The sequence below is a fragment of the Neolamprologus brichardi genome, chromosome 16 (genome assembly GCF_056152115.1).
Source record: "Neolamprologus brichardi isolate AB-2024 chromosome 16, ASM5615211v1, whole genome shotgun sequence".
Classification (NCBI taxonomy): Eukaryota; Metazoa; Chordata; class Actinopteri; order Cichliformes; family Cichlidae; genus Neolamprologus; species Neolamprologus brichardi.
This window is the reverse complement of record NC_142119.1, coordinates 30,034,823-30,060,721: the sequence shown is the minus strand read 5'-3', so window position 1 is coordinate 30,060,721 and position 25,899 is coordinate 30,034,823. Positions and strand designations below refer to the sequence as shown.

General features: G+C 40.5%; 1 protein-coding gene across 5 annotated transcripts in view; it reads left to right on the top strand.

Moving 5' to 3' along the window:
- Positions 1 to 25,815, top strand: part of LOC102795805 (alsin-like) — a 31,017-nt gene extending 5,202 nt beyond the window's left edge. Inside the window, exons 6-41 of one of the 5 annotated variants that reach the window (XM_035912775.2) lie at positions 113 to 145; positions 231 to 431; positions 1,533 to 1,633; positions 1,740 to 1,933; positions 2,067 to 2,154; positions 2,295 to 2,476; positions 5,508 to 5,676; positions 5,920 to 6,016; positions 6,359 to 6,436; positions 6,605 to 6,826; positions 7,001 to 7,172; positions 7,261 to 7,456; positions 8,046 to 8,111; positions 8,297 to 8,456; positions 8,684 to 8,815; positions 9,564 to 9,692; positions 9,948 to 9,971; positions 12,591 to 12,661; positions 13,329 to 13,395; positions 13,522 to 13,691; positions 14,238 to 14,303; positions 14,514 to 14,612; positions 14,897 to 15,061; positions 15,285 to 15,396; positions 17,197 to 17,274; positions 17,433 to 17,569; positions 17,734 to 17,886; positions 18,620 to 18,734; positions 19,669 to 19,826; positions 20,452 to 20,550; positions 20,681 to 20,863; positions 20,969 to 21,014; positions 21,127 to 21,188; positions 22,071 to 22,220; positions 22,874 to 22,970; positions 23,370 to 25,815. In XM_035912775.2, the coding sequence (XP_035768668.2) occupies positions 113 to 145; positions 231 to 431; positions 1,533 to 1,633; positions 1,740 to 1,933; positions 2,067 to 2,154; positions 2,295 to 2,476; positions 5,508 to 5,676; positions 5,920 to 6,016; positions 6,359 to 6,436; positions 6,605 to 6,826; positions 7,001 to 7,172; positions 7,261 to 7,456; positions 8,046 to 8,111; positions 8,297 to 8,456; positions 8,684 to 8,815; positions 9,564 to 9,692; positions 9,948 to 9,971; positions 12,591 to 12,661; positions 13,329 to 13,395; positions 13,522 to 13,691; positions 14,238 to 14,303; positions 14,514 to 14,612; positions 14,897 to 15,061; positions 15,285 to 15,396; positions 17,197 to 17,274; positions 17,433 to 17,569; positions 17,734 to 17,886; positions 18,620 to 18,734; positions 19,669 to 19,826; positions 20,452 to 20,550; positions 20,681 to 20,863; positions 20,969 to 21,014; positions 21,127 to 21,188; positions 22,071 to 22,220; positions 22,874 to 22,970; positions 23,370 to 23,408 (4,311 nt within the window). In that variant the 3' untranslated portion in view covers positions 23,409 to 25,815. Of the gene's footprint in view, positions 1 to 112; positions 146 to 230; positions 432 to 1,532; positions 1,634 to 1,739; positions 1,934 to 2,066; positions 2,155 to 2,294; positions 2,477 to 5,507; positions 5,677 to 5,919; positions 6,017 to 6,358; positions 6,437 to 6,604; positions 6,827 to 7,000; positions 7,173 to 7,260; positions 7,457 to 8,045; positions 8,112 to 8,296; positions 8,457 to 8,683; positions 8,816 to 9,563; positions 9,693 to 9,947; positions 9,972 to 12,590; positions 12,662 to 13,328; positions 13,396 to 13,521; positions 13,692 to 14,237; positions 14,304 to 14,513; positions 14,613 to 14,896; positions 15,062 to 15,284; positions 15,397 to 17,196; positions 17,275 to 17,432; positions 17,570 to 17,730; positions 17,887 to 18,619; positions 18,735 to 19,668; positions 19,827 to 20,451; positions 20,551 to 20,680; positions 20,864 to 20,968; positions 21,015 to 21,126; positions 21,189 to 22,070; positions 22,221 to 22,873; positions 22,971 to 23,369 lie in introns of all 5 variants that reach the window. The other 4 variants (XM_006802410.3, XM_006802409.3, XM_087830258.1 and 1 more) reach the window with 4 other exon arrangements.
- Positions 25,816 to 25,899: the final 84 nt, after the last annotated feature.

Sequence of the window (25,899 nt, the reverse complement as noted above, 5' to 3'; positions counted from 1 at the left end):
ATGGTTAAACAGTTTTCTCAGTACATGTCAATAATATTAGACATTTTAAAGTATTAGTTAATTTATGAAATGGTTCATTTACTCTTGTGTTCTTTATCCTCTGTGTCCAAAGGTGGAACACTTGGCAGGCAGACATGTGATTCAGGTAAAATCTAATTTCATTGCCACGTTAAACCTCCAAAGCTGTGATGTTCTGTTTTAGATTTACTGGCTGTATCTCCTTCCTGCAGGTGGCCTGCGGTGCATACCACAGCCTGGCTCTTGTCCGCAGGTTACCTCCTCAGGACTATAATACCCAGCATGCCCCTAAGAAGAAGGAGCGAGGCCAGTCACCCCACTACTCGGTGACAGAGAGGGAGGAGCTCTCAGCAGTTGAGGATTCTCATTACTGCCCACTCGGAGTGGAGTTAACTGAAGTGATGAAAGGAGAGGTAAATAAAAATACAAACAGGAATAAGTAAAAGAACAATAATGAAAAGGGGGCCACACAAATTGTAAAATAACTGCCAGTGCTTACAACAGTAGAGCAAATTATTGTGAATACTCTAGAATAAGATGAATGCAGCTATTAATTCCATATAGGAGTTTTAATACAGGTTGTTTTCCAGACATGTTGAGCCCTGTAACTTAACAGGAACTTAACTTGTTAACCTGTTACTTAACTTGTAACAGGAGAAACACATTTTCAAGTCTTTAAAAACAAATGTGAGCACTTTACAATCATCACAATCTCAAGCCAAAATATAATTTTTGTTCAGCTTTTTTCTATAACTGTCTTGGAGCATCAATATTAAGGGATACATCACAGTTTCTGTAGAAAAATGTAGAGAAAAAGAAACAAGCATCAGTGCCCTGTATGTTTACCATCATGTGGCATGGGTGGTCAAAACAAGTTCTAGCATATGAAAGCTCTTCTTTATAACTACATTTTAATTTGAGGCTCATCTTCTATCTGTGATTCTTTCTGTGTCCAAATCAGCTAATTTTGACCAGGTCAAGTGGGAAGCATGGAATAAAACAAGTATACTGATGTTCAGTTTACTTGTGTAATGAGGCCAAAAAGGATATGGTTGTAGGTAATTTCTTGAATTTTATTTTTTTTTGTAAAAAAATAAAATAAAATAAAATGTGGCTTTAAAAAAAGGTACGGCACAGCTAATCAGAGCTGCCAGTCAGGAAGTGTCAAGGAAACTGACCGGTCATAAAAAGGCCACTTCCTCCCTCCCTCCCTCCCTTGCAGCAGAGTTATTTGAATGGGTCACTACTGAATGTGTCACCACCTAACACACTGTTGGTCGCTATTGGTGACATGTAAGTGACCAACAGTGTGATAGGTGGTGCAATCATGATGTTTTATTGCATTAGTGAGTGTATATAAAACCTCAACATCCTGTTAATCTGAATAATGTCCAGTTCCAACATTTTACAGGTGTGTAGTTGTTGAAAATTGACTAAAAACAAGTAATTTACATAATCAGGAACCATAGCTTTCTCAACAATGTGTGATACCCCTTGTCATTTTGTGTTCACAGACGTCTTTCCAAGTTCGAGGACCCAGACGAAGGCTCCGGGCTGGAGCAACGTCAGCAAGCAGCAGTCCTGGTTCCGATGACAGCAAATCTAACACTAAACAGTACGTTACAACATAACTCGCGTCTCTCTTTTAACACTTAATTTAAAAATAAATCCTAACTCTCATAGTTGTCTTTCCTTGCCTTTCCTCCACTGGAAAACTTTAGCCCAAACCTTGAATCTCAGAGTCAAACTGACAGTGTAACAGAGACTGACGGCAGCCCAAAAGTGCACTTGCTGTCAGGCTGGAGAACCAACAAGAACTTCTCTGAAGACCTGGAGTTGCAAAATCTCCTTGAGAAACTCTCTGATCAGTCATTAGATAAACAAGACACTGACTCACTGAGCAGCCACACCTCAGGTTTGTGATATTTGTCTCTTCGATGTTTTGAAATGTATCATTTAATGTAACACTTAATATAATTGACTGTTTTTCTCTTCTTGATTCATCCTTCACTTATTCCTTTGTTTTTTTTAATTGCTGTTCTATCCAGACGACAGCTGCATTTCCTCAACTCCTTCCTCTGACCTGCTGACTTCCAGTTACAAAGATGACTTAAATACAAAGAGACAAATGCACAAGTAAGACTGTGTTTCAAAACCGTGTCCCAGAACTGCAAAACATGAATAATAATCGTCGACTAATGCAGATACACGCCCTACCAGGATGTTTGTTATCTTCAGGGTATTAGCAGCTTAACCTTTGACCTTCTGTTCCACAGTAACAGTGGACTGTCTGGGTCACACTCCTCTTCCCCAGTGTGTCTGAATGAAGTTCGACTCTGTCTGGAGAAGGAAAAGCCGTCCCTGCAGGGACTGAAGAGCTCTAGTCTCACAAACATACACCAGAAGGGGAAAACGGCAAAGAGCAGGAGAAGCTCGCTTCCCGGAACACCCACCCACGGTAGGAATGATAGGGTGTGAACAGCTTAACTGTACATTTGGGAAATGAGCTTATTTACTTTACTTCCAAGAGTGAGATGAGAAGATTCCCCAAACTCCAAATATGGAGCCAGGAGACTGTTAGCATAGCTTTTCATCAAGACACCGAGAAGCTATTAACAAAAAGACAGACACAGCATTTGATTCTGTGTAAAACCACAGCTGTTAGTTTTTTGCATCTGTACTTGTATTTGAAATGAACGAACAAGAGGTAATTCCTGTAGTTCTAGCTTTGGAACTACAGGAACTGCTGTTAGGATTATGTTTGATTATGAATTTTAACATTTTACATTAGTAATTAGTGAAATACAGCAGTATGGACTGAACACGTTTATACGCTATCTGGCACTTTTGTCGATTAACAGAAGAAGGAAAAGCTTATTACCTGCAACAGAACACACAGCGCAGTTCCTGCCTGTGTTTGCATTTCACTTTGACGCATTTAAGACCAACATATCTTTTAAAACTTGAGCTTATGTGTTCAAATAAACTGATAAGTCAATCAAGGTTATTCTTGCTTTCTGAATATATCTTTTTTTCATTATTAAAGCATTTCTCAATCTCTATAAAAAATGACATTCAAGTAGCCTGAAAACGTAATTTGGTCTCACTAATAAGTTTAGAAATCTCTCTTTACATCTACCTGTTTTGTGCTTATCTTGACAACTGCTTGTCCAGTCCAGTCAGCGTTGGCCCTTGCATTACTGGGGACATGTGCAAGTGCTTTGCCGAGTATGAGATTATTTGGGTTATCCGTTCTCATATTTTGGGTCACTTTCGTTTACAAGTGACCCTCTGCCTGATCCACTCTGTGTAGGGGGAGGAGGGGCAAAGAAAGTTTTCACAGCACTGTTTGCAGCCATCTTAAAAATTAAGGGCACTTCATGATTTAGTAGCTTGTAAAACCTCCTTTAGGAGCAATAACTTGAAGTAACTATTTTCTGTATGACTGGATCAGTCTCTCACATCATTGTGGAGGAATTTTGGCCCGCTCTTCTTTACGGTGTCTCTTCATGAACGTAATATTTTAACATGCTAACTGAGGCCTAACTTATCTGAGCATTGCATGGTCTGACCTTTAGGTGAATTCCTTGGGACGTCCACTCATGGGAAGATTGTGGGATTGTGTTAACACACAACTGAATGCTCCAGACCAGAAAATTGCCAAAACTTTTGTAGAGGTGGTGACAACTGCTGATGATCAGTTTATCACGTACATTCGATGAGCAGCACCCTGTTTGGCTGTCTTTGTGAAGATATAATAATGCATTGCCAATCATCTTACTTTTAATGTTACCTTTAAGTTTAATCCTCACTAGTAAGTGCCACACTCTCACGTAACTTAATTCAACCAAGTCTTAGCCTCAACTCTTGAAAGAACTTTGTGAGAATTTTATCGTAATAAGTGATGAAATGTTGTAAAGCTTGCTGAACATCTAATTTTACATTTGGTGTCCTGTAATAAATTACCTCCTTTGTTTTGTTTGGATCAGAGGATCTTAGGAAAGCTGTTTTGGAATATGATAAGAATATTTTAACAGGCATTTTATCAAATTTTAATTAAAACATTACCTTCTAGCCTCTATTAAAACAACACAATCGAGACGAATGGATTATTGTGCCACATACTTTTGCTTCTCCAATTTCACTACCTGATAGAATAAGAAGTAAACCGCAATGGGTTTATTTCAGTTCACTTTCTCATGTTGCATTTTCAGTGGAATTAGACCTAGAGTTCTTCATTTGTTTAGGATTCAAGTTTACACAGTTTTCCCATTTTAGCAAACACCTTATACTCTCTCTATATAACTCTATCCCAATACTAGTACTGGTAATTTCTGATGACTGTGCTAATGATTTCAAATAACTTTACTTAATAAAGGTTGTATGAAATACATTGATTGTGCCATACAAGGGCCGGCAGACTAGCTTCTCATTTTCTGGTTTTCCAGGAGTTTCAGGAGCGTAAAAATGAAAGTGTCTCGGCAGCCGACGCAGAAATGAAAACCACGTTGACATTTTAGGTTTTTGCTGAAAAGCCTTGTTTAAAAAAAAAAAAAAAAGAAGGATTTATTAGGTATATTGAATAGCAGAATGTTTTCATTGATGTTGCGACTTTCTGCTGTGTGCCTGCTTATCCTGGTTCAACAGCTTGACTCAGCTCCCGGTTAGTTTAAGTATTTTGTAGGTACAAGGTGGCACATGTTGATTCCAGTGAAGCAGTGAAGCTCTGTGAGTCGTTAGGGTGTGTTCATGCAAACCCTTGTGGGTGCGGTTTGTTTGTGTTTGTTCATGTAGTATGGTCAATAACACTGCACTGAACTCTGATGCAGTTTGTTTGCAGAGAAGACATAAACACTGAATTTTCTGAATTAATGACATCTCTTAAAATCTCAGAAGAGCCACGAAAGTTTGTTTTCACAAGCAATAAGGATCCCCTTCCTTAGTTTATGCTCAAAATATTGTGAGATACTGGCGTCTTTATCTCTTGAGTTGCACCTCGGCCAGTCTGAATTCATTTTCGATGGATCATCCTGAAGCTATGTTGATTCAGCTGATTGTGGGAAACACTGCAGATTGCATTCTGTAGCAATAAGATTCATATTACTCAAAGATCGCTTAAGTCCATCTAGGCTCTTTTAGGATTTCAAGATCATTCTGAAACATTGACAAAAAACATTTTGTACTAGAGTTATGTAATTTTAATGAAAAACTCAATTTACAATATAGACAAATGCTCAAATATGACAATTATGTGAGGATTCAGTTATTTGAATGTCCTCACCTAGTGTATTTTTTCTTTTATTCAGTCAATGCTTTCTTATTCTGTGATTTGCTGGTGTGGTAGTCTTAATGTAACGACAAACCATCATATTGAATCCCAAGCATCTTTTATACATGTATATATTACATTGGACTACTCTCTGCAAAGCAGGTGCCCCCACAGGGACATTAAAGCTTTACTCTACTCTGCTCGTGTATTTTTCCGTTAGGGTCTCCTCGGAGGCGACACCCTTGTGCTTGCAGGCCGTCCTCAGCTGGTGGGGCTCCGGCTGGAGCGCCAGAGGAGGCAGAAGATGGCCTGCCATTTCTGGAGACAGAGATTTGGAGCTGGGGCCGTGGCTCTGAGGGACAACTTGGTCATGGAGATCAGCTCGCCAGGTGGGGACCAAAAAGAAAGTGTAACAGTGATATTTAAAAATAAAATGTCTATATTGTGTTTACAATATGTCTATGATGATGTAATAAGCATAATTATTATTTAAAGGTGAATTGAACAGAATTACATTAAAAGACAATTAGATACAACCTTTTGGGATGAAATGCTCAATTAAATTAGTTGGAAATGTGTAAAGAAAGAAATTATAACCACAAGATTAGACTGAACTGTGTTTGTGTGTCCAGACTCCAGCCTCTATGCATCAAGTCTTTAACAGGTGAAGAAGTGATCAAAGTTGCTGCAGGCTCGCACCATTCACTGGCTCTCACTGCTCAGTGCCAGGTAACAAAAACAGCACACACTGATCTGAGGACTCCCTTTGACATTAAATGCTCCCAAGCTCTGGACACCTTACTAAATATTGCTACCTGTACTTGCATGCTGAGATGAGCTTAACATTTCTGTATGTTTTAATGAGAAGTCCAGAAAGATGAGTTATGCTTTAACAAAAGGCTAATAGACATCCTAATTAAACATCAACAGTTGTGACTCAGTCTTAAAAATAAGATGTAATTAACTTTCTTATGATACTTTCATCATGTTATTTTTCAAGGTCTCAAGTTTCAAGCATTACTTGTATGTAAGCACATGCTCACCCCCTATTTCATCTCTTCTGTGCTGTAGGTGTACTCATGGGGCAGCAACATGTGTGGACAACTCGGCCACGTGAACAGCCCCATCACTGTCCCTCAGCAGGCGAAGGTACAGAAATCTCATCCCATTTTTGAAAATTTAATTCACACATTTCACACTTCTAGCCAAAGATTTCGTTATTCACATAGATTATTATTTTCGCTAATGTAGGAAAACATAGCAACACCATCCATTTCCTAATACTACTACTGTTTTGTTGTGGGTGGACCACCATAGCTGTCTGATGGCCTTCGTGTTTGGGACTTGTCAGCCGGTCAGAGCCACTCCCTGCTCCTGGCTGATGGAGACTGTGTGCAGCCAGTCCTGTTGTACTGCGGCCAACAGAAGGAGCCAGTGCAAACTGAGAGGCTAAACCAGAGTGAAAGCTCAAGCAAGAGGTCACCCAACAGAGTGGAGCATTATACAGTCATGCCCACCCTGCTGCCCTTCTGCATCGAGGTTTGTAGGTCCAAAGCGCAACTTAACACAGACAGTAAGGAAAATGATTTGTGGAGCATTTTTTCCGCTAAAGCACGAGTATATTTATGAGATGGAAGTTCTTACTCACACCAGCCTAACTCTATCTGTAATTGTAACCTAAATGTTACCCTCTTGTTTTTTCTGTGTGTGTAGATGGGTTACGTTAGCAGTGTGTGCTGTGGAGGTCAGAGCTGTGCGGTGCTGGCAGACCACAATGTCATGGGTTTTATTTCGGCTATCCACGAGCTGGCCTCCAGAGAGAGACACTTGTACTGTTGGTGCAGCAGCGTCAGGAAGATCCTCCTCACCCCTCTGCGTAAAAGAGGTCAGAGAGCATCTACTGCCTCGTTCTGCCTCATTAAAACATTTATTAAAATTAGTGTTTGTGTGTGTGTGTGTTTTCTCATCTGCAGAAAGTTTGTGTCCAGTGTTGGGTGAGCAGTGCACTCATCTCTTCTTCTCTCTCTGTGAGAGTTTTGTTCAGCTGAGCACCCTGATTGGCCGACATGCCACAGCACTCACCTACTTCCTGCATAACGTGCAGGGCTGTGATGTCACTACCCTTCCCCTGCTGACACACACAGAGTATTTCATGGACACATACAAAAGGTGAGTTGGGTTTTTTTTTTGTCTCACCAAACAAAAGTCCCATCATGTGATTCCCTCAAAGAAAACATGAACAGACATACTCATGTTTATGTCAGTAATCCCATTTTTAGTTTTTACACTCACTGTTGACTGTATTAGTTACCCTACTTGTAGCACATTGCCTTCAGAACTGCTTTAGATTCAACAAGATGCTGGAAAAATATCTCAGAGATTTTGATCCATGTTGCCATGATCACATCACACAGTTGTTGCTGATTTGTCAGCTGCACATTCATGATGCTTTGTTTATTCATGTATTACAAAGCAGTTATAGTGCTGTGGCTAGAATTACTTTACATACAAGCAAACCCTCCTGAAATTCGGGATCACACATATTTATGCTGTGATCAGGTTAGGTTTCATCACATTATATTTAAGCCTATATATAGTTAAAAGAAACAAGCCAGGAAGACAAACCTATTTCAAATGATCTTTAATTTGAGATGGAGGGTTTAAGCTCTTCTTGCAAGTTCACTTGACTTTGTAAAGCTGTATCTTGTGTGTCACTGAGGAGTAAAATCTAAGTTAAAATCACTCTGTCTGACTCTAGGTATTTTTCTTCACTTGGTGATTTCCAAGTAATGGGCGGATTCCAACCACTTCACAAACTCTCACTGTAAGCACTTTTATTTTTCTTAAGTGCTCACTGTAGAAGTGCAGCTCTCTTCATTTGCAAATACATGTTCTTGTATGTTTTCTGCTTTTGTGACTAAACTAAACGCATAAAACTTATCCCAGTCACTTGACAGACGTGTTATTCTAAGAGTGCATCTGTCTCTCCCTGTCTCTGTTCCTGCCCAGTGAGAGTTTAGGCTTTCGGCAGACTTTGCTCACTCAGCTGTCCGTATCAGATCAGTCAGCCAGTGGTGATGTTGATCTGGTTTCAATGTTGTACTGGCCTCTGCAGCAGCTCCACCAGTACAGCCGAGCCCTGCTCAAACTGGCGGCCTGCTATGATGTGGTGAGAAAATCCTCTTCTCTCTTTTTGTCTCAAGCACTTTTTTGACCGTCCCTCTTCTTCTTCTTCTGCTCTCTTTCCCTTGCTTCATTCTCTCACTTTCTGTTTCGTCCCCATGACTGAGCAACATTAGAACAAGTGGTTGTTACTGTCACTATATTGACTTCAAGTCTTTTATATGTTCAGGTGTACAAAATTCTCTGTCGTGCTGTCTTTCCTTTTCTCCCCAGTTAACTGTGGAGTACAAGTCCCTTGATCAGGGTCATAAAGATTGCGAGTCCCTGTCTTCATCACTGCTAAGAAGGAGGAAGGAGGCTGAAACCACCTTCCTGTTCTGGAAGACCCACTCTGGCAAAACTACTGTGAGCACAACTCTGTTTTATGTGCCTGCATCCTGTAATTTTTTTCTAGTCTATACACATTAGTCACTATGCTTTCCTTTGAGGTTTTAACCCATGACAACAAGTGTGCTTCTAAATTTTATTTCACTCCCTAGAGCCACTAGCCTTCCTGGCAGGACTCTCTAAGTGCTCCTTTTCAAACTGAGCTGATTCCCAGAGTATTAACTTGCCCTGAACAGCCCTGCCCTGTATTTCATTGGCTAAAGTAATAGGGTAGTTCTCACTGATGGGTGTAGCATGCTGTTCAAAGACAAAACAAATAGGTACAGTTTTGAATACTTTCAGTTGGATGTCAGTCTCTTTTCTGCACCTCCTTTCTTCAGTTGTTAAAGAACTATAATAGATCTGTAGAGCAACTGGTGTGTTAAAACACACACCTGAGGTGTCTGCTTGCACAGAAACCTGTTTCCAAGGGTTTCCTCTTGTAAATTCATTAAATTTCCAGACAAATATAAATCACCTTATATTTAAATTTGTTGCACTTTGATCAAGGTGTCTGCAAGAACATCTGAACTGCACGCTGCTCTGCAAAGCAGCAACCCATCATCGTGCAGTACAGTCTATTGAAAGTAATGGTTTTCAGAGTGCGGCCCCTTCCACATCCTGTGTGAAAACACATTAAGTTATGAGACATGTGTTGCAGCTTATGAGCTACTAGAGTACCCCGGGTTTTATTAAGGAAATTTATGTGTGTGATTTTGTTCTTCAGGAGTGCCTGCGTCTTCCCAGGCGTCGTGTGGTTTGTGAAAGCAGCAACAGATCTCTGACTCTGCAGAATGCCGGGCGGTTCTCAAATCACTGGTTCATATTGTTCAATGACGCCCTGGTGCACACACAGGTACTCAAAATAAGTCCGTATGAAATCAGATATATTAAAGTGCTTATGTTAGTAGCATAAATTCATGTTGGGGGAAGCAGTGCATAAAGGAGCCTTTAAGTCTTTTAAAATTGTCGTTATTTCATTTTTTTTGTTAACAACAACACTCACTGTACACCAGAGAAAAACCAAAGGATCTCTGCTGACAGTGATTTCTGGTCATCTGCATTGATTTACAGCTGAAGCTTACATATGAACATTGTGTCTTTTATTCAGGGTACAATTCCCTCTCAGAGCTTCGTGAGTATCCCTTCCACCAGTTTACCTCCAATAACAGACATAACTGTAACTGAGCTTGAGCTTGAGCTGCAGTAGGATACTGTATATATCATATAGGCCGAATAATTAACTGCCTCACCAGTGAGCTCTCATCCTGTGGACATGCTCCAGCTCCATCTTCTTGAGTAGCACTTGGCGACACTAGTCTATGCTCTGCTTTGCAGCCTTGTTGAGCTTGGGTTGGCAGCACACAAACCTATTCACCTCTAGTTGGAGTAGCCCTCCAGCTTGCACCAAATCTTCACAGCAGAATAAGATGGTGGAGTTGAAGTTGGTCCACCTGAGAGACAAGAGTCTCACTGGTGGGATCACATCTATGGCAACTGGTCAGCCCTTTGATAGTAAATGAAAAGACAGAACAAACTATCGACTGATCTACAACTAAACTAAGAATTCGTTGTCTGTTTGTATAATGATGAACGATGGCTTGCGTTGTTCATAAATGAATTTTTCCTTTGATGTCAGAATTGCTGGCCATTATGTTCCCTGTTTTTAATATTTTGTCCACTCAGTTAACATGAATGAGGCTAAAACAAACAGTGATCAGTGGCCTTTGTAATATTCCAGCATTACAGATGTCCTGTGTTAACATTTATTCTGTGCATGTGGTCCTGATGGCTGATTCTGTCCAGCTGCTGCTCAGCAAGCTGCTGTGTGTGGATTCATTTGTGTTTAGAAGATTTTCCGACATTAGTTAGTGGTGAAAGTAGATGAGGTCATAGCTGCAGTAGTTCAGAGCTTGGAAGGGTGATGGTGAAAGGATGCATCTCTCACTGCTGTGGTCTAGCTTTAAACAGGGAGACTGTCACTGATTTCTTCCAGATGATGGCTTCTTTATTCTTACACTTACTGTCAGCTTGTCCTCTTTGGCTACTTTTTTTTGGTTTTAGAGCAGTTTCTTCCTGAGACTCTGTTTCCTGTTTGATGTGGTGTGGTGTGTTACTAGAGTTTTGGGCTCATGTCACGTGTTGTGAGTTAAAACTTTGAGCAACCGTTGATGTACTAAAAGTCATTTTGTGCATCATAAATAAGTCTTATAATTGTAAAATGTGGTTAGTATGCAATGTGCACTAAGAAATGTTAATTCTTCCCATGACAATCAAAACTTAAAGCTGGTCAGTTCCCTTTCAAGGTCTTCACCTTATCCATCCATCTGTCTGTCTGTCCGTCTACCCATCCGGCCATCCACCAATTCAGTTCTGCTTATCTGCCATCAGGTTATGCAGGATATTCTAGACATCTTTCTCCCCAGCATTTCTTTCCTGTTCCTCCTGAGTGATCATGAGGAATTCCCAGGCCCAATGAGATATAAAATCTCTCAATGAGTTCTGGATCTTTTGCTCTTAGATGTTAGATGTGCCCGAAAACCCTCCATTCATGAGTCATCCATGAGCAGATGCTTGAACCATCTCTGCTAGCTTCTTTTTTCACACAAAGGCGCAAAAGCTTCAAATTACTTCTGGATGTCTGAGTTTTCCTAAGAATTAGCCCAGAAGATCTTCAGGTGATTTTACTTGTTTGGTCTTTAGATCTCCTTACCATAGGTGAGAGTTGGAACTCTCGCTTTACCATTCAGTCATTCAAGAGAAAACAAATTTGCCATGACAATCCAGTCACACGCTGCACCACTCTGCTGGTCTACCTCCATCTTCTCAGTACTGGCAAAGAAGATGATGAGAGTTCTTCACTTGGGGCAGCGTCTCTTCCCAGATCCAGAGGGAACACTCCACTGTTTTACAGCGCTCAGACTTTGAGCTGCTGATTGTCATCGCAGCCATTTCACACTTGGCTACAAAATCGAAGGTCACGCTCCACTAAAGCCAACAGAACTACATCTGCAAAAAGCAGAAATGCTATTCCGTGGGTCAAAAAATGGACCCCGGCTTATCCCTTAAAATCCTGTTCATGGTTCAAAGACAAGGGTGAAACCCTGACAGGTCCAACACTCACTTCTGTGTGTCCACGTCCAGCATGGTCGTCATTTCTATGCTTCTGTTTTCAGCTCACATGTTCAAATGGTCGGAACAAGACTTCTACAGATAGACCTAAAAGCAGCAGAAGTCCTGGACGCAGCACAGAGGTGCATAAGTAGAGGACCTTGAAGGAGAAGTCATCCAAATTTAAATCAGGGTTATATTGTAGGAGTCACACAACTTAATGGTTACATCTCATGTAGTTAAAAAAAACAAGCTTTTATCGACCTTTAACTGTAATTGATATAAAAAGGAATTTAAAACAGTCAATTACTTTGAATATTAAAACACAAGTCATGTTGAAAACAACTGAAATATCTTAAAAGGTCATAAGTTTATAGAGGAAACTGCCTTATTAGTGTAGGGTAGTGTAGCTGAACTCAAAAGACGTTGGACTTCCCCAATTTACCAGCACACAGTCAGGAAACCACAGACAGTTATAAAGGCATATCTTTTGGTCATCTATCCTTTTCCCTCCCTCTCTAACATACACACACACACACAGTAGGATTTGATAGTTTCTAAAGTTTTGTAATCTCAGACAGCGCGTTGTTACCTAATATGTGAGAATTACAGAAAAAGTGCTGCTCTCCCTTTTTGTGTGCAGTTCTCCACTCATCACGTCTACCCTCTGACCTGTTTGTGGGTGAAACCGGTCACTGAAAACGGCAGCGGACTGTGAGTTTGTTGTTGTAGAAATCAATCTACATGCTGACTAATGCGAAGTAAAGGAATGTTAGTCGCTCTGATAAAAACATTTATGCAACACTATAGCCTCAACAGCAACATGGGAGCAGTGAGATCCATGCGGGGATCTTTTTTAATCTTTTAATTTACTTTGTATTTATTGGATAGGCAACAAGCAGCAAATCATTAAGCCATGGTTATGGTTAACTTTCCATGAAACCTACTGCTCTTTAAATCATCTACTTTTAAAAGTACTGGTACATTTGTCACCTTTGTTTGCTAGCTCAGACCCCAGAATAACCAGTAGAGTCCCGTTCAACCCCCAGACTAATAAGATGGTAATAAGTACTTCATGTACTTATAAGGATGTCATTTGTGCTTTTTATTTATGAGTCAGATTTTAAAATCTGAGCAGCTGGGATCAGTGGAGTGAGCTCTGACTTATTCCAGCTTGCAGAGCATTGCATGACCTTATGAAAATCAGCAGGAGACAACAGTGATCTAATTCTAGAAATATTTTTAAGTTGGACCTCCAGCCTACAAAGCGTTTAGGGAGTGGAAGTTGGATGTCATTTGTAATACAATATTTAAAAGATCCACCTCCTTGTTTTTTTGTACCAATTAAGTTAATTATTGCTCTTGTGCTACATATTTTCAGTCATGCCCTCAAAATAACATGTCCAGAGGAGAGTTTCACCCTGGTGGCCTCAACACCGCAGGAAAAGGTACATTTATGGTTTAAACCATTACTGTTGCTTAGTTTTTCAAAATCAGTTTGTAAAAAAAGTTTTTTTTGAGATCGAATTCCGTCTTAAAGCGTCTGCTTCGGTTCTGTGCTTCTTTCTCTGCAGAACAAGTGGTTACGATCTCTTAACCAGGCAGTGGATCAGATACTGGGCGGCGGAGGTCAGGGGTCGTCACCAGCAATGACTCGCACGGCCTCCTACACGTTCACGGCAGACGAACGGTTCAAAGATGCTCAGTACACCGGGAGCTGGTTGGCAGGACGGGTTCATGGCAGGTTAGAAAACATGTTTGTATGTTTTTGGCATTCTCTTTAAGGGTCCCTGAAGGCATCATTTAGGAGAACATTAAAAATGTTCCTCATTTAATGCACCTGTAAAATCAAACAATAATAACAGCATTTGATAATGCTATAATTATTTTGTCACGCATAAATGCATAAAACAATGTGCACAACTCAATAGATTTCCAATACAACTTGAATAAAAAAAACAGCCAGTTAGCAATACAAAACAAATAATCCAACTTTGTCTTTGGAATCTCTCAGTTGTTTCTAAGAGATTAATGTAAAATTAGTTTTTATATATTTAAAAAGCACAGCCACTTCTTCAATACGCAGGTTTGAAGTCATTATGTTTTTAGGCCAAAGAGGAGCAATGTGCATGAATGAGGAATCAAATCACTAGAAACCAATAAGTGAAGTCAGCATGAATGAAGAAAAGACTGTTTCCAGCCTTCTTCTGTAAATTCCTTCTTTGTGTGGGGAACTTAATTGATGACGCTGGCTAAACGGTTTAAGCAGAAGCTACATTTTCCTTCACAGAGGAACCATGAAGTGGCCGGATGGGCGACTGTACAAGGGGAACTTCAAGAATGGACTGGAGGATGGGTCAGTACAGTAACCTGGTCTTATACAGAGGTGGTTACTGGATATGTTGTTCATTTCCAGTAAGAAACCTCTGCTCTTCCTGCCTTTGGTCATGTGATAAAAAAGAAACAGAAATAGTGATGTAATTGCCCTACACTTCACCTCCGGCATGTTTTAAATATCCACGTCGCAGATTCTGATCTTTGCTAACTGTTACTTTTTTTTTCCCAGCTATGGAGAGTCTGTGATTCCTAATAAACTACTGAATAAAACCGACACCTACCAAGGACAGTGGAGAGAGGGCAAGATCCATGGTTTTGGCAAGTACAAGTCAGTACACATTTTCTACCAACTTTCTGGTGTGAAATAGCACAAATTGTACGTGTTGCCTTAGTCAGGTGTTAAGTAGCAGCGCTGGACGTCCATATACAGATATAAAAGCTTTTTAAGTTTTTAAGCCATCGGCTCTTGTTAACAAATGTCTTGGGTCAGCAAATGTGGAACTAAAATAAAACATGTCTCCACAGTGTTTTAGTGTTTTTTTTTTTGAAGTGGCCACAGCTGTGGGCTCTGCACACTAACACAGAAGGCTGCTGTATATGTGTCATACTCAGGTATGCAAGTGGCGAGGTGTACGAGGGCTGTTTCTGCGATGGGCAGCGGCACGGTTACGGCATGCTGAGCTCTGGGAAACTGGCGAGGAATTCCTCCAGTGTTTTCATCGGGCAGTGGGTCCACGACAAGAAGACAGGATATGGCGTCTACGATGACATCACAAGGTCTGAATAACCCCAAGAAAACTGCTATTTTAGAAATATAGAAACTCAGAAGTGTTAAATGTGGAACGCATCTCCTTAGGTAGGACGGAGCAAGGTTTCCTCTAATGGTCGGTTCACAGTAGTCGATATCGGTCCTGGTTTCTAGAGATGGCCTATCATTGAATGAATTTTGTATCAAAGACATGCTCCCGTCAGCAGTCCCTGATCTCATTTTTCCCCCCAGAGGTGAGAAGTACATGGGCATGTGGCTGGATGACCAGCGGCATGGCAGCGCGGTCGTCATCACGCAGCACAGCGTGTACTTTGAAGGAGCTTTCAGAGAGAACAAAATGAGCGTAAGTACACCCTGAAATATGTATCTGCTTATATATGTGCTTACAAATTTGTTCACTGATGAGTGAGTTTGAGTACATTTTAATAAGTGGTTTTTGCTGGTTTACTTAAATACATGTGCAGAAAGAAAAAAACTAGTTTGAACATTTACAAATGCATTTTTGTCTTTAGTCATCCTATGTGTTAGTTCTAAAAAAGCTTTTAGTTTATAATAAGCATATACAAACCCCTGCACCTGAAATAACAGATAAGTTGGGAGACATGCGGTGTAACAAGGCTTGAATTGTTGGTGCAGACAGGTAGTAGCTGCAGGCCTGTGGTGTGTTGATAAAATACCAAATGCATTTTACACAATGCATCCTACATGCGGCAGGTAATAATTAAATAACTTATCCTGCTTATCATCAAAAAGGATTCTCTTTGATGTCACTGAAGCACATACCAGAGGGGTCCTGGGCTGGCGGAGAGGGGTGCAGAGCGCTCAGAGCTCATGCTTTTCCTTCTTCAAACAGCAGAATTTAAAATATGCTAACCCCACTGCTGCTCCCATTAGTTGACTCTAAACATGCCAGCAAAGGACATCAGGCTCATCTCAGCCAAACAACATATACAAACCCCAGTATTACCCAAGCATGCTTTTTTAAAATACATGGTCATTTTAATCCTTTTATGGTTATGTAGATGTAAATTCTGTCTCAGTTGCGAGGTGATCACACCTATCACTTCTCTGCCCTCCAGTATCAGCGTTACAGTGGTTAGCCCTGTTGCCTCACAGCAAGAGAGTCCTGGGTTTGAATCCACCAGCCAGTCAGAGGCCCACTGTGTGCATGTTCTCCCTCTGTGGGTTTCCTCCGGGCACTCCATTCTTTCTCCACTGTCTAAAGCAGGGGTGGGCAACTCCAGGCCTCGAGGGCCGGTGTCCCTGCAGATTTTATATGTGTCCTTGAACCAACACAGCTGATTTAAATGGCTAAATTAGCTCCTGCAGTTCTCCAGAGGCCTGGTAACGAACTAATCATGTGATTCAGGTGTGTTGACCCAAGGTGAGATCTAAAACCTGCAGGACACGGGCCCTCGGGGCCTGGAATTGGCCACCCCTGGTCTAAAGGCAAGCATGTTGGGTTAATTGGTGATTCTAAATTTCCCGTAGGTGTGAATTTCTGCAGTCTGCCAACCTGCTAAGGCCATGTCCTGCCTTTTGCCCTTTAAGAGAAACAGATGGATGACACAGACACCTCAGTGTGTGAATCAGTTCGATAAAATTAGTTTATCATGCTCTAGTTGATAAGATAATATTGTAAATTAATTACTAAACACAAACATCCCCTTTCCAGAGAGTACAGGAAAAGTGTCCAGCAGACTGTTGTTAATCAGGTTGGGTTTGTCAAAAACATCAAAATGATGTTTTTCAACTGCAAAATGTTTTCTGGGATGTTCCTAGCTTGAGTCAGACATTTTAACAAAAAAACAACAACTTTGTATTTACTTAAATTTTAACTATAGATGTCTCTTGTTTTGCAACTGTTTATATTTCTATTGCACAAAGCACATAAAACACACAAGGGTTTCACTCAGGATCGATACATTTCTAATCTTATCCATGACATGTGACTGGACTGCAGTTTGTAGTGCATGTTGTAGAACTGGTGCACCTGTGCACCTCACGCCTTTCAATTCTGAACTAGTAAAATGTCCTGCCTGCCTTTAAATCTGACCTGATGATGAAATGTAAATAAATATAATGTGGTGATGAAATCTTAATCGTATTGGTGACACATTTGATGCAGTGTGCTTTCTGACAGGGTCCGGGTTTGCTGATGTCAGACGATGACACAGTTTTTCATGGGGAGTTCACTGACGACTGGACCATCAGCGGGAAGGTAGAAGTGATTTCTGCTCTTTGTTTAAGACTCGGTGTCTGGAAAGGTCTTATTTTGATAGTCTTCAAAACTTTAATCTACCTTTTTTCCTTTTTATCACGGTTGTTACTAATAATACTCTAAAACAAGTTTCATTCTTCACTCCTCTTCTCCTTCAGGGGATTTTAACCATGCCTAATGGTGACAGTCTGGACGGCCAGTTCAGTGGAGAGTGGAGCTCAGGGCTGAAGGTGGTTGGAACGTACACAAAGCCAGGCATTGTTGAACCTCCAAACAAGGAGAAGAACGGCCTGAGGTGATTATTTATTTCACTTTAGTAAGCTGGTTTTATAATAATGCATGTAAATGTGCTCCTGATTTGTGCAGGCTTTTATTTGTCAACTTCTTGTCTGTTACGAGGGTATAATCGTGTAATGCCGTGTCATTTAAAACTTTGAAAATGTCGCACATGTGCAGCAGACTGGGTCAGTACGCCGTGCCGGCAGATCAGAGGTGGATCTGTGTGTTTGATGAATGTTGGAGTCGGCTAGGCTGCGACGCTGCTGGGAAAGGAGAGAGGACGACGGCCTGGGAGAACATCGCTGTTACAATAACAACTGCACGACGGCAGAGGTAGACACATAAAGGACGCAACATCAAAGCCTCAGATTTCATTTGTGTTAGTTTAGACTGCAGATTTCAAATAAAAGATTGATGTAGCCAAGTTGAGGTCACACATTGGTTGATGAAATCCAGTTTTAAAGGCTCACTTTCAACATTTTAATAGTCAGTAGCCTGATTTTTTTTAAATCAGGTTTCAATAATAAACTTCTTTATTGTACATTTTACCTCAAATAGCACCATAATTACGAAAACGAATATCCTATTAAGACCTAAATGTAAAACTGAGAACATAAATTCATCAGAAAGGTGTTTACTGCCATCATAAATTCAGTGAGAAGTCGGGTCATTTTCCCCTAGACTTCTATAAAACTGACAGGAAACAGCTGATGACATAAAGCACCACCTCATCCATCCAATACGGCGGTGGTTCTGTCGTGCTTCGGCACGTTTGGCTGACGGTGTAACTGCCACAGTGGCATTAATAAAACACTGTATCTGTTAAAGTGAAAGCTCTGCCGCACAGTTTTTATAATGATGTAAACCTACACATTTTAAAGATGAGACATTAATGCAGTATTTATCATTTTACTTTAAACTAAATGTGCTGAAGCTCCTGCAGAAGAAATATGTAACTTTCCAAACTACTTAATGGGTTGCACAGTGTGATAATAATTCATCGTGTCTTATGTATACAGTTGTCAACTTAATAAAGTGGATGTGTCTGTGTGCTGTATGTTTGTAGCCCAGACCTCAGCAGGTCTCAGACCAAAGTCCTGGAGTGTCTGGAGTTTATTCCTCAGTATGAAGAACCTGTCACTGCAGCAAACTACGACAACATACGAAGATACCTCACCAAGGTATAGTGATCATACATTTAAATAAACAGATTTATCCTTCATTGAGGCTGATGGCTAAGATGTCCACCCAACTTGATCAGTGGAGATCCTGCGTGTATGGCAGAGGTAAAAGTGCAAAGTGGATGAATTAGCAGGGAGGCGGGCCTTGAGAGGAGGTTGTGTGTCTGTACACAGTTGCATGCTAGACAGCCTGTGATAGGATAGCCAACAACAGTTCACCGAACAGGCATCTGTTTGGACTGTGGGGAGAAGCCAGAGTAAGTGCAGAGAACCCATAAATAAACAATAGAAAGCATAAATTAAAATGTACATTTTAGGGGCTTTTCAGATTACATAGAATAAATAAATTAGAACTCACATTTTCGAAGAAGAAAAAAAGGAAAGCTACCTGAAACGCTTTGCTAAATTAACTAAAATATAAGGAAATAATAAAAATATAGGTGGTTTCCTTATATTTTATCTGTCACGTTGGTCACACCTCGATACTTAATTGCCAAGATTACATATCAGTTGTCTTTAAAAAGCGTTGCATTTGTATTTAGTACTCATTATGAACTTCTAAATCTCACTACTGACACATATTTTAGGAATTTAAGACTAAAGCTAATAACTAAACAGAAATGGGGAAATTCACTCTTTGAACAGCTGAAACTAAACTGAATTCAAAACAAAATGAAATAAACCAAAATAGAAACTGTAATAGCTGTGGCAACTGGAGACCCAGCCCTGATCAGCCGCGATGATCCATCACGTAATGTTTGAACGCACTGGAAGCCGTCCAGACTCAAAGAAGATCTTGAGGGGATATTGCAAAGTTTAAGTTAGGTATGGTTTGTTATCATGAGCTGTTTTCCTGCGTCAAGAAAGTCTTCTGGTTTTGGTTATTTGTAGTTTTGTTTTTGTTAATAGATGTTTGTGTATGTGTGTGCATCAGGCATGTGAGACCCCCCACCACCCTCTAGGCTGGCTGGTGGAGACGTTGGTGACAGCGTACAGGATGACGTACGTCGGTGTGGGATCAAACCGCAGGCTACTCAGGCAGGCGGTCCAAGAGGTCCTGGCCTACCTCACGCACTTCTACGGCGTCATCAGGTAGATTCATTTGTTTGCTGGGCCCTCAGGAAAGAGTTTCTATACACGGGTCTGAGACTGGAGAAACTTCCAGGACTGTGCTCTGAAAATTAGGAAATTTTGCTGTTTCCCTGTTTAAGGTCATCTTAGTGCAGCTTCCTGTGCCATCGCTACATTTCAGTCACTACCTTGAAATCCTCTTCTGCCCACCTGCACTTGTGCATATGATTTCACCATGGACCTGTGCAGAGATTTTCCAGGTCAGATTTAACCGACTTTATGTCGAGGATCTGAAAATTTCATGTGGGTTTTTTGTGCACTTAAGTTGTAAGAGTTCCACGATTTTGGAAAAAAAATAAGACAACCTCTCCCCTGTGACTCTGAGGGCTTTTAACTCTGAGAGTAGACATGACATGTCTTCATATTAAAGTTATTGTACCAAAAATAAATCAATCAGCTGATTGTGAGGGAGTCAGGACTGTGGTTTAAGATTTGGTTTACAGGGACTGAGCCCTTTTTAGATTTAGAAACTGAATGCGAAACCAACTTAAATAAAACTCTTGTATACAATAAATTTTACTATATATGTCTATGTGGTATAATGTCTGTCACCTGACTAAATATGGCTGTAATATTCTGTCTGCAGGTTTTTATTCCCAGGATTACCGGACGATGGCAGCGTCCTCCCAGATGCCCCCACGTCTCCAACTAAGAGCAGACGCAACTCTTACACAACAGGGCATGGGTGAGTGACGCACACACACACACACACACACACACACACACACACACACATACATACAGGACACATGAAGTTTTCCTGACTCTTCATCTGTGTTCTTCTCCTCTTCTTCCTCCACCACGTTATTCTCCAGTTGTGTTATGGTGGTGAGCTCCTCCTCTCTCCTCCTCCCTCTGCTGCTCCCTCGACTCTATCCTCCTCTCTTTACTCTGTACTCCCTGCAGGAGGAGCAGGAGGAAACTGAGTACTGGGAGCGCATCCTCCGACTCAACAAACAGCCTGACCAATCGCTGCTCAGCTTCCTGGAAGTGCAGGAGTGAGTACAAAACACACAAAATAAGTAAAAATATAAAAGGTTTTCTTCTTTAGAAAAAAACATTTTATTTGTATGTTTTGTGTCATATGAATTTTTCCACTTTAGGAAGTTCTGGCCGCTGTGGATGTCAATTCTTGGGGAGAAAAAGCAGGTGAGGCAGTTTTTTTTCTTTCTGTAATTTTCAGTCTAAATGTGCAGCTTTTATTTACAGCTGCAGCTCTCGTTTCATTGTCTGTAACTGGATCTCTTTGCATGCATTACAGATTGTGTCCAGCAGCAAAGACGCCTGTTTTGTTTCTGCTGTAGAAACACTCCAGCAGATCAGGTAGCTGCCCTGTGATCACGCACAATGTCATTAGTGATGACTAGACACTAAAAATGAAAAATGGAGCTCTTATTCATGGTTTAGAGTTTTGTGTATCTATAAGAGTGATTCATTTGCAACTGAATTTATAGATGTCCTGGTCACAAACGCACAACCTTTTCAAAATGTAAATGTTTCTTCACACAAGTAAAAAAAACTCCTTAGAAGCAGATTTTATTAAAGCGGGATAAAGTTCATGGTTCACCTGTCAGCCGTGGAGAAGAGCGTCACTACACTGAATGATCAGCTGTGCTCAGTTCAGAGTGACGGATGATGCTGTCGATCCTGACGTCCACCTTCACATCCTGAACCTGAGCGCACAGATGTTCAGCCTGTTGGTGGGCGGGGCTTCCTGACTGTGATGGAGGGTCTCCTCGAGGGTGCTCAGTATTTTGCACTCTCCTGCTGACCTCAGAGCAGCCAGCAGCTCTCTGTGTGAACTGAGTAAGCGGTTAAAAGAAGGATAGTCGGATGGGTGATCACTTGAATGGGATGTCGCTATTGTCTCCTTTTCCTTCATCAAGGATGCTCAGCTATATCCTCTCCTAAAGGAAGCATTAAACACCTTTCCTAAGCATTTAGAGAATTTGCCCAGCTCTTATGAAGACTGCCACACAGATACTTTCAGGTCGTTTCACTCAGTTAGCAGCTGATTATTCAAGCACACACTGGGACTCCTTCACTCAGCTGGTTTTTTAATAGATGTTGTGACGCTTGATCGCAAACTATTGAGACTTTGGTAAAGGGATACACACCCACGCACTAATAAAAATGTCACAATGTCATGAGTTTATAATGTAAATTCATTTAAAATGTAAAATTCAACCCTTCATATTTACACAGCACCAGATTCACTCCGTCAGACAAGCTGATGGTGATCCAGAAGTCGTTTGAGGAGCTGACCCTGGAGGTGAAACCTCTGCTGCATGGTGACTTCCTCTGGTGCATGGATGATCTGTTCCCACTCTTCCTTTATGTGGTGCTCAGAGCCAGGTATCCTATCACACATTCATGCATTTATTTGCGTGTAGTAAAAGGTGTCTGTATTGCCTTATTGGTGATATTTGAGGTCTGTGTTGGTTACCCTAACCTTATGCTTTTATTGAAGTCTTGACAATCAGGGAACAAAAACAGTCATCAGTCTACCTGATATTTATCAAAAATACTTATATTTTTCCCCAAAAAGTACTTTTAGCTTGACTCCAAATACAAAGGAGCAGGATTCAGGGTTGGTGTCAGCCCTGCCGGTGAATTAGACCTCACAGTGTTAAATTTGTGTCCCCTCTTTAGAGATTCAGGTGTGGGAACTATAGCCTCAAAGTTTTTTAAACACGTGATATTTATAATGATTAAAAAAACGGAACATTTTATAAGTGCTCGCTGGCAAAATTTATATCTGTAAGACAATGAAGGGCATTTTCCATCCTGAGCTATTTTCTTGAGTATTTTATAAAGTACTGTGTTTTGTTGGAGGTTGTTGAAGTAGCTGTACAAGAAGATGAAAACCAAACTAAGCAAGTCAAAGAGGACCAAACCAGTCCTGATGCTTTTCAAGTTCGCAGTCCTGTCATTTGTACCATCCCACCTCTTTGAAAGTAGTTTTATAAACATCCAATTAACCCATTACACATTATTCTGCTGCTCAGGATCCGAAACCTGGGAGCTGAAATCAGCCTCATAGAAGATTTGATGGATCCCAACATTCAGCACGGAGAGCTGGGACTGATGTTCACAACACTAAAGGTGAGAGCAGCCGACTCCCAGACACATTTACATGAAAGGTGTAAAAGTATCCGACGCTGTGAAATGCTCATGTTTTTCCATGAATTCTGTATCATCTGTAAAATATTTGGATATTTCTTTATGTTTCAACATAATTTTATGGACCCTTTGTGTTTTCTTCTGGATCTGAAGCAGCGTAATTAGAAAACCTTTTCAACAAATTCCTAGTTTTGTGTCAGTTTACAATAAGAAAGGTCTATAAGCACTTTCCTGACTCCATAGTTCCTCAAAGGAAACAAAAAATCTTTGTAAAACTTCAGAAAATCTCCAAATTGTTGTTTTTGTTTCAGCTGCGACTCCAATCACAGTTATTCTTCGTCCATCATGCGTGCAGGGTTTTAAACCATGTCTTTGCCACAGGCCTGTTACATCCAGATCCAGCGGGAGACGAACACGTAGGAGGAGACAGGAGGATGCCACGCGCTGACAGGAAGTGCCATAGCCAAACCGAAGCTGCATCGAGGCTGCAGACGTGCACAGCAAAGGGAATGTGGGAGCTAAACCTCCGAGCAGGAGGAGGTCTGACACCTCTCATTAACTCCACTTTTTTCTATCCAACAACCTCAGCAGGTCTGTAAACAGTGGGAGTGTAGCGCCCTCTTCTGGACAGGCTGCGACACCGCACCTTTATTTTCAAATGCACTTTGTCATACGTGTCAGTTTAACTTCCATTTGAGTTTCAGAACTATTTAATGAAAATGATATTTTACAGTGTTTTCCTGACTGGTGAATATACAGTGTATATTATACCGATTTCATCTGCTTTTTATGAAAACTAGAGGCAAAGAGCGCTAACTACATCATAGATGATAAACATGACTGTGTTTTAAAGGGAAAAGTTGGTGCTAATAACTGCAATAACGATGTAAATATTTTTCTAAGGGTGAAAGAGTTTTCAAAAGGGAACTTTAAGGCTGTTAAAGCTGTTTTTATTTAGCTGAATTTGAATGCAGTGGAAAACCAGGGAGAGAGATGACGAGTGTGTTCTTGGTAGCAGGTTTTGGATGAATACACTGTTGAAGGCTAATGTGGGCTACAGTGCAGGTACTTACTGAACATGCAGCATGTGGCAGCTGCAGTTAAAGTTAAAGTCTGGCTCTAAACCAGAATAATGTGCTGCTGCTGCTTTGTGAGGCTGAAGGATTTTTCTCCGTTTTAGCTCAATTTTATTTTGAGTGTGAGTGACGCGCTCGCTTTTCACTGAGCAGCCGAATGAGACAGAGCTCGATCAAACTGGGCATCCCGCCGATGCCGATGCACATGAACAAACTAAAACTGTAACTCTGACACACAAACATAACTCTGATCTCCTACAGCTCTGCTATTTTTAACCAGGATAAAGTGACCAGCAGGATTACTGATTTTGGTCCTTCGCTGAACAGGATGAACAAGCTCAGCAGCTAATCTGAGTGCTTCTTCTTTTATTCTGTGTTCAAGTTTAAGAATATCCTCTTCAGATCCAGGAACGCCGAGTGTTTCTGGGCTTTAGTTTACTTCCACGTTCAGCCGGCAAAAGTGTGCAAAAGGAATCTGCATCTGTCATCTGTCATGTTTTTGCATCAAGCTGCGTGAAAGGAACATTTCAGGGTTTTCCTTTTGTTTTTGGGTTTCTGTTTGTGTGTTTTATTTTGTTTTATGTTATTAAGAAAAGCTGCAACATTTCCAAAAAGTTGGACAGAAAAGTTCATGAACATCTCAGTTCAGAGAAAATGGTGCGCACATGCACGTCGTAACTGTTACTTTGTGTGTGTGTTTTAATGCAGATCCAGATTTTTTTTTAAAACACATATTTGTCCAACTAGTTAATGAAACTTTTAGGTTGTTTTGATCCCTTGAAGCTGACTCAGAATAATATCTTTTTTAATGTTGTGTCCTTGTATGTTCAAGGAAAAAAATAAGACATGAGGGAGTTTTGTCACTTTAAAATGATTTTATTATTTATTTATGATTCGAATACAGTTTAAATTAATGATATTGATTATAAATTATGAAGACTTACCACAAACCTGCACAGGATCCTTCTAAATTAGAGTGAGCTGAGGACTGTGATGCTTTTGTATCATCGAGACTGACGACTTGTAATTTCAGTGTTACTGAAAGCTGCACTGTATTCACTGCCACCTTCACCATGTTTTATTTTTGGCAGAGTCACTTAAACCTGTGTTCTGATTTACTTTTTTAAAAATACTACAAGCAATGGAGTGAGAGTTGCTGAGAGTTCATGGTGTAAAGCCTGAGCCGTGAAATAATTGACCCTTTTTGAAACTGGTGTGTTTATTGAATCTATTGCTTTAAAAAAAAATTAAATAGCAATTTATAAATGATTTGTGTGATTGTCAGTCACACTGATTATGTACAGATCTCATGTATCTCACGTATGTATCAAATATGATACAGTCTGTGTTACGGGGTAAAATCTTTGGACCTATCAGGTTCAAGGAGAGAGAGCCTCAGCCAAATATCAACACTGTCTTCAGCTCTCAGACTGATTTTTGTTGATTTGAGATAAATGAAAAGTTTCTCTGAGAATCGTAATGCACTGTACAGCAGCGCTCCGGCTTCATGCATTTCCTGAAGAGAAGCCAGTGTCTGCCTAGATGGAAGAAACCATTAGAGCTAACATGTAAAACATGTTTCAGACTAGGAAGCATCTTTGAGGTGGTTATTTTTTTCTAACTGGGTGTATATTTTTGTAACCTTGTAGAAAGAGTTGATTTGGGGGGAAATGATTGATGAATGTTGAGTAAAGACTGATTTCAGATGTTTATTTTAAAAAAAGGCAGTAAATTTATTTTAACTCTGGAAAGGTCTCCTCGTTTTATTAAAATCATGACTGTTTCAAAAATGATCAGTTCTCCTTCGAAGCACAGAGTGTTTGCAAACGGACTGA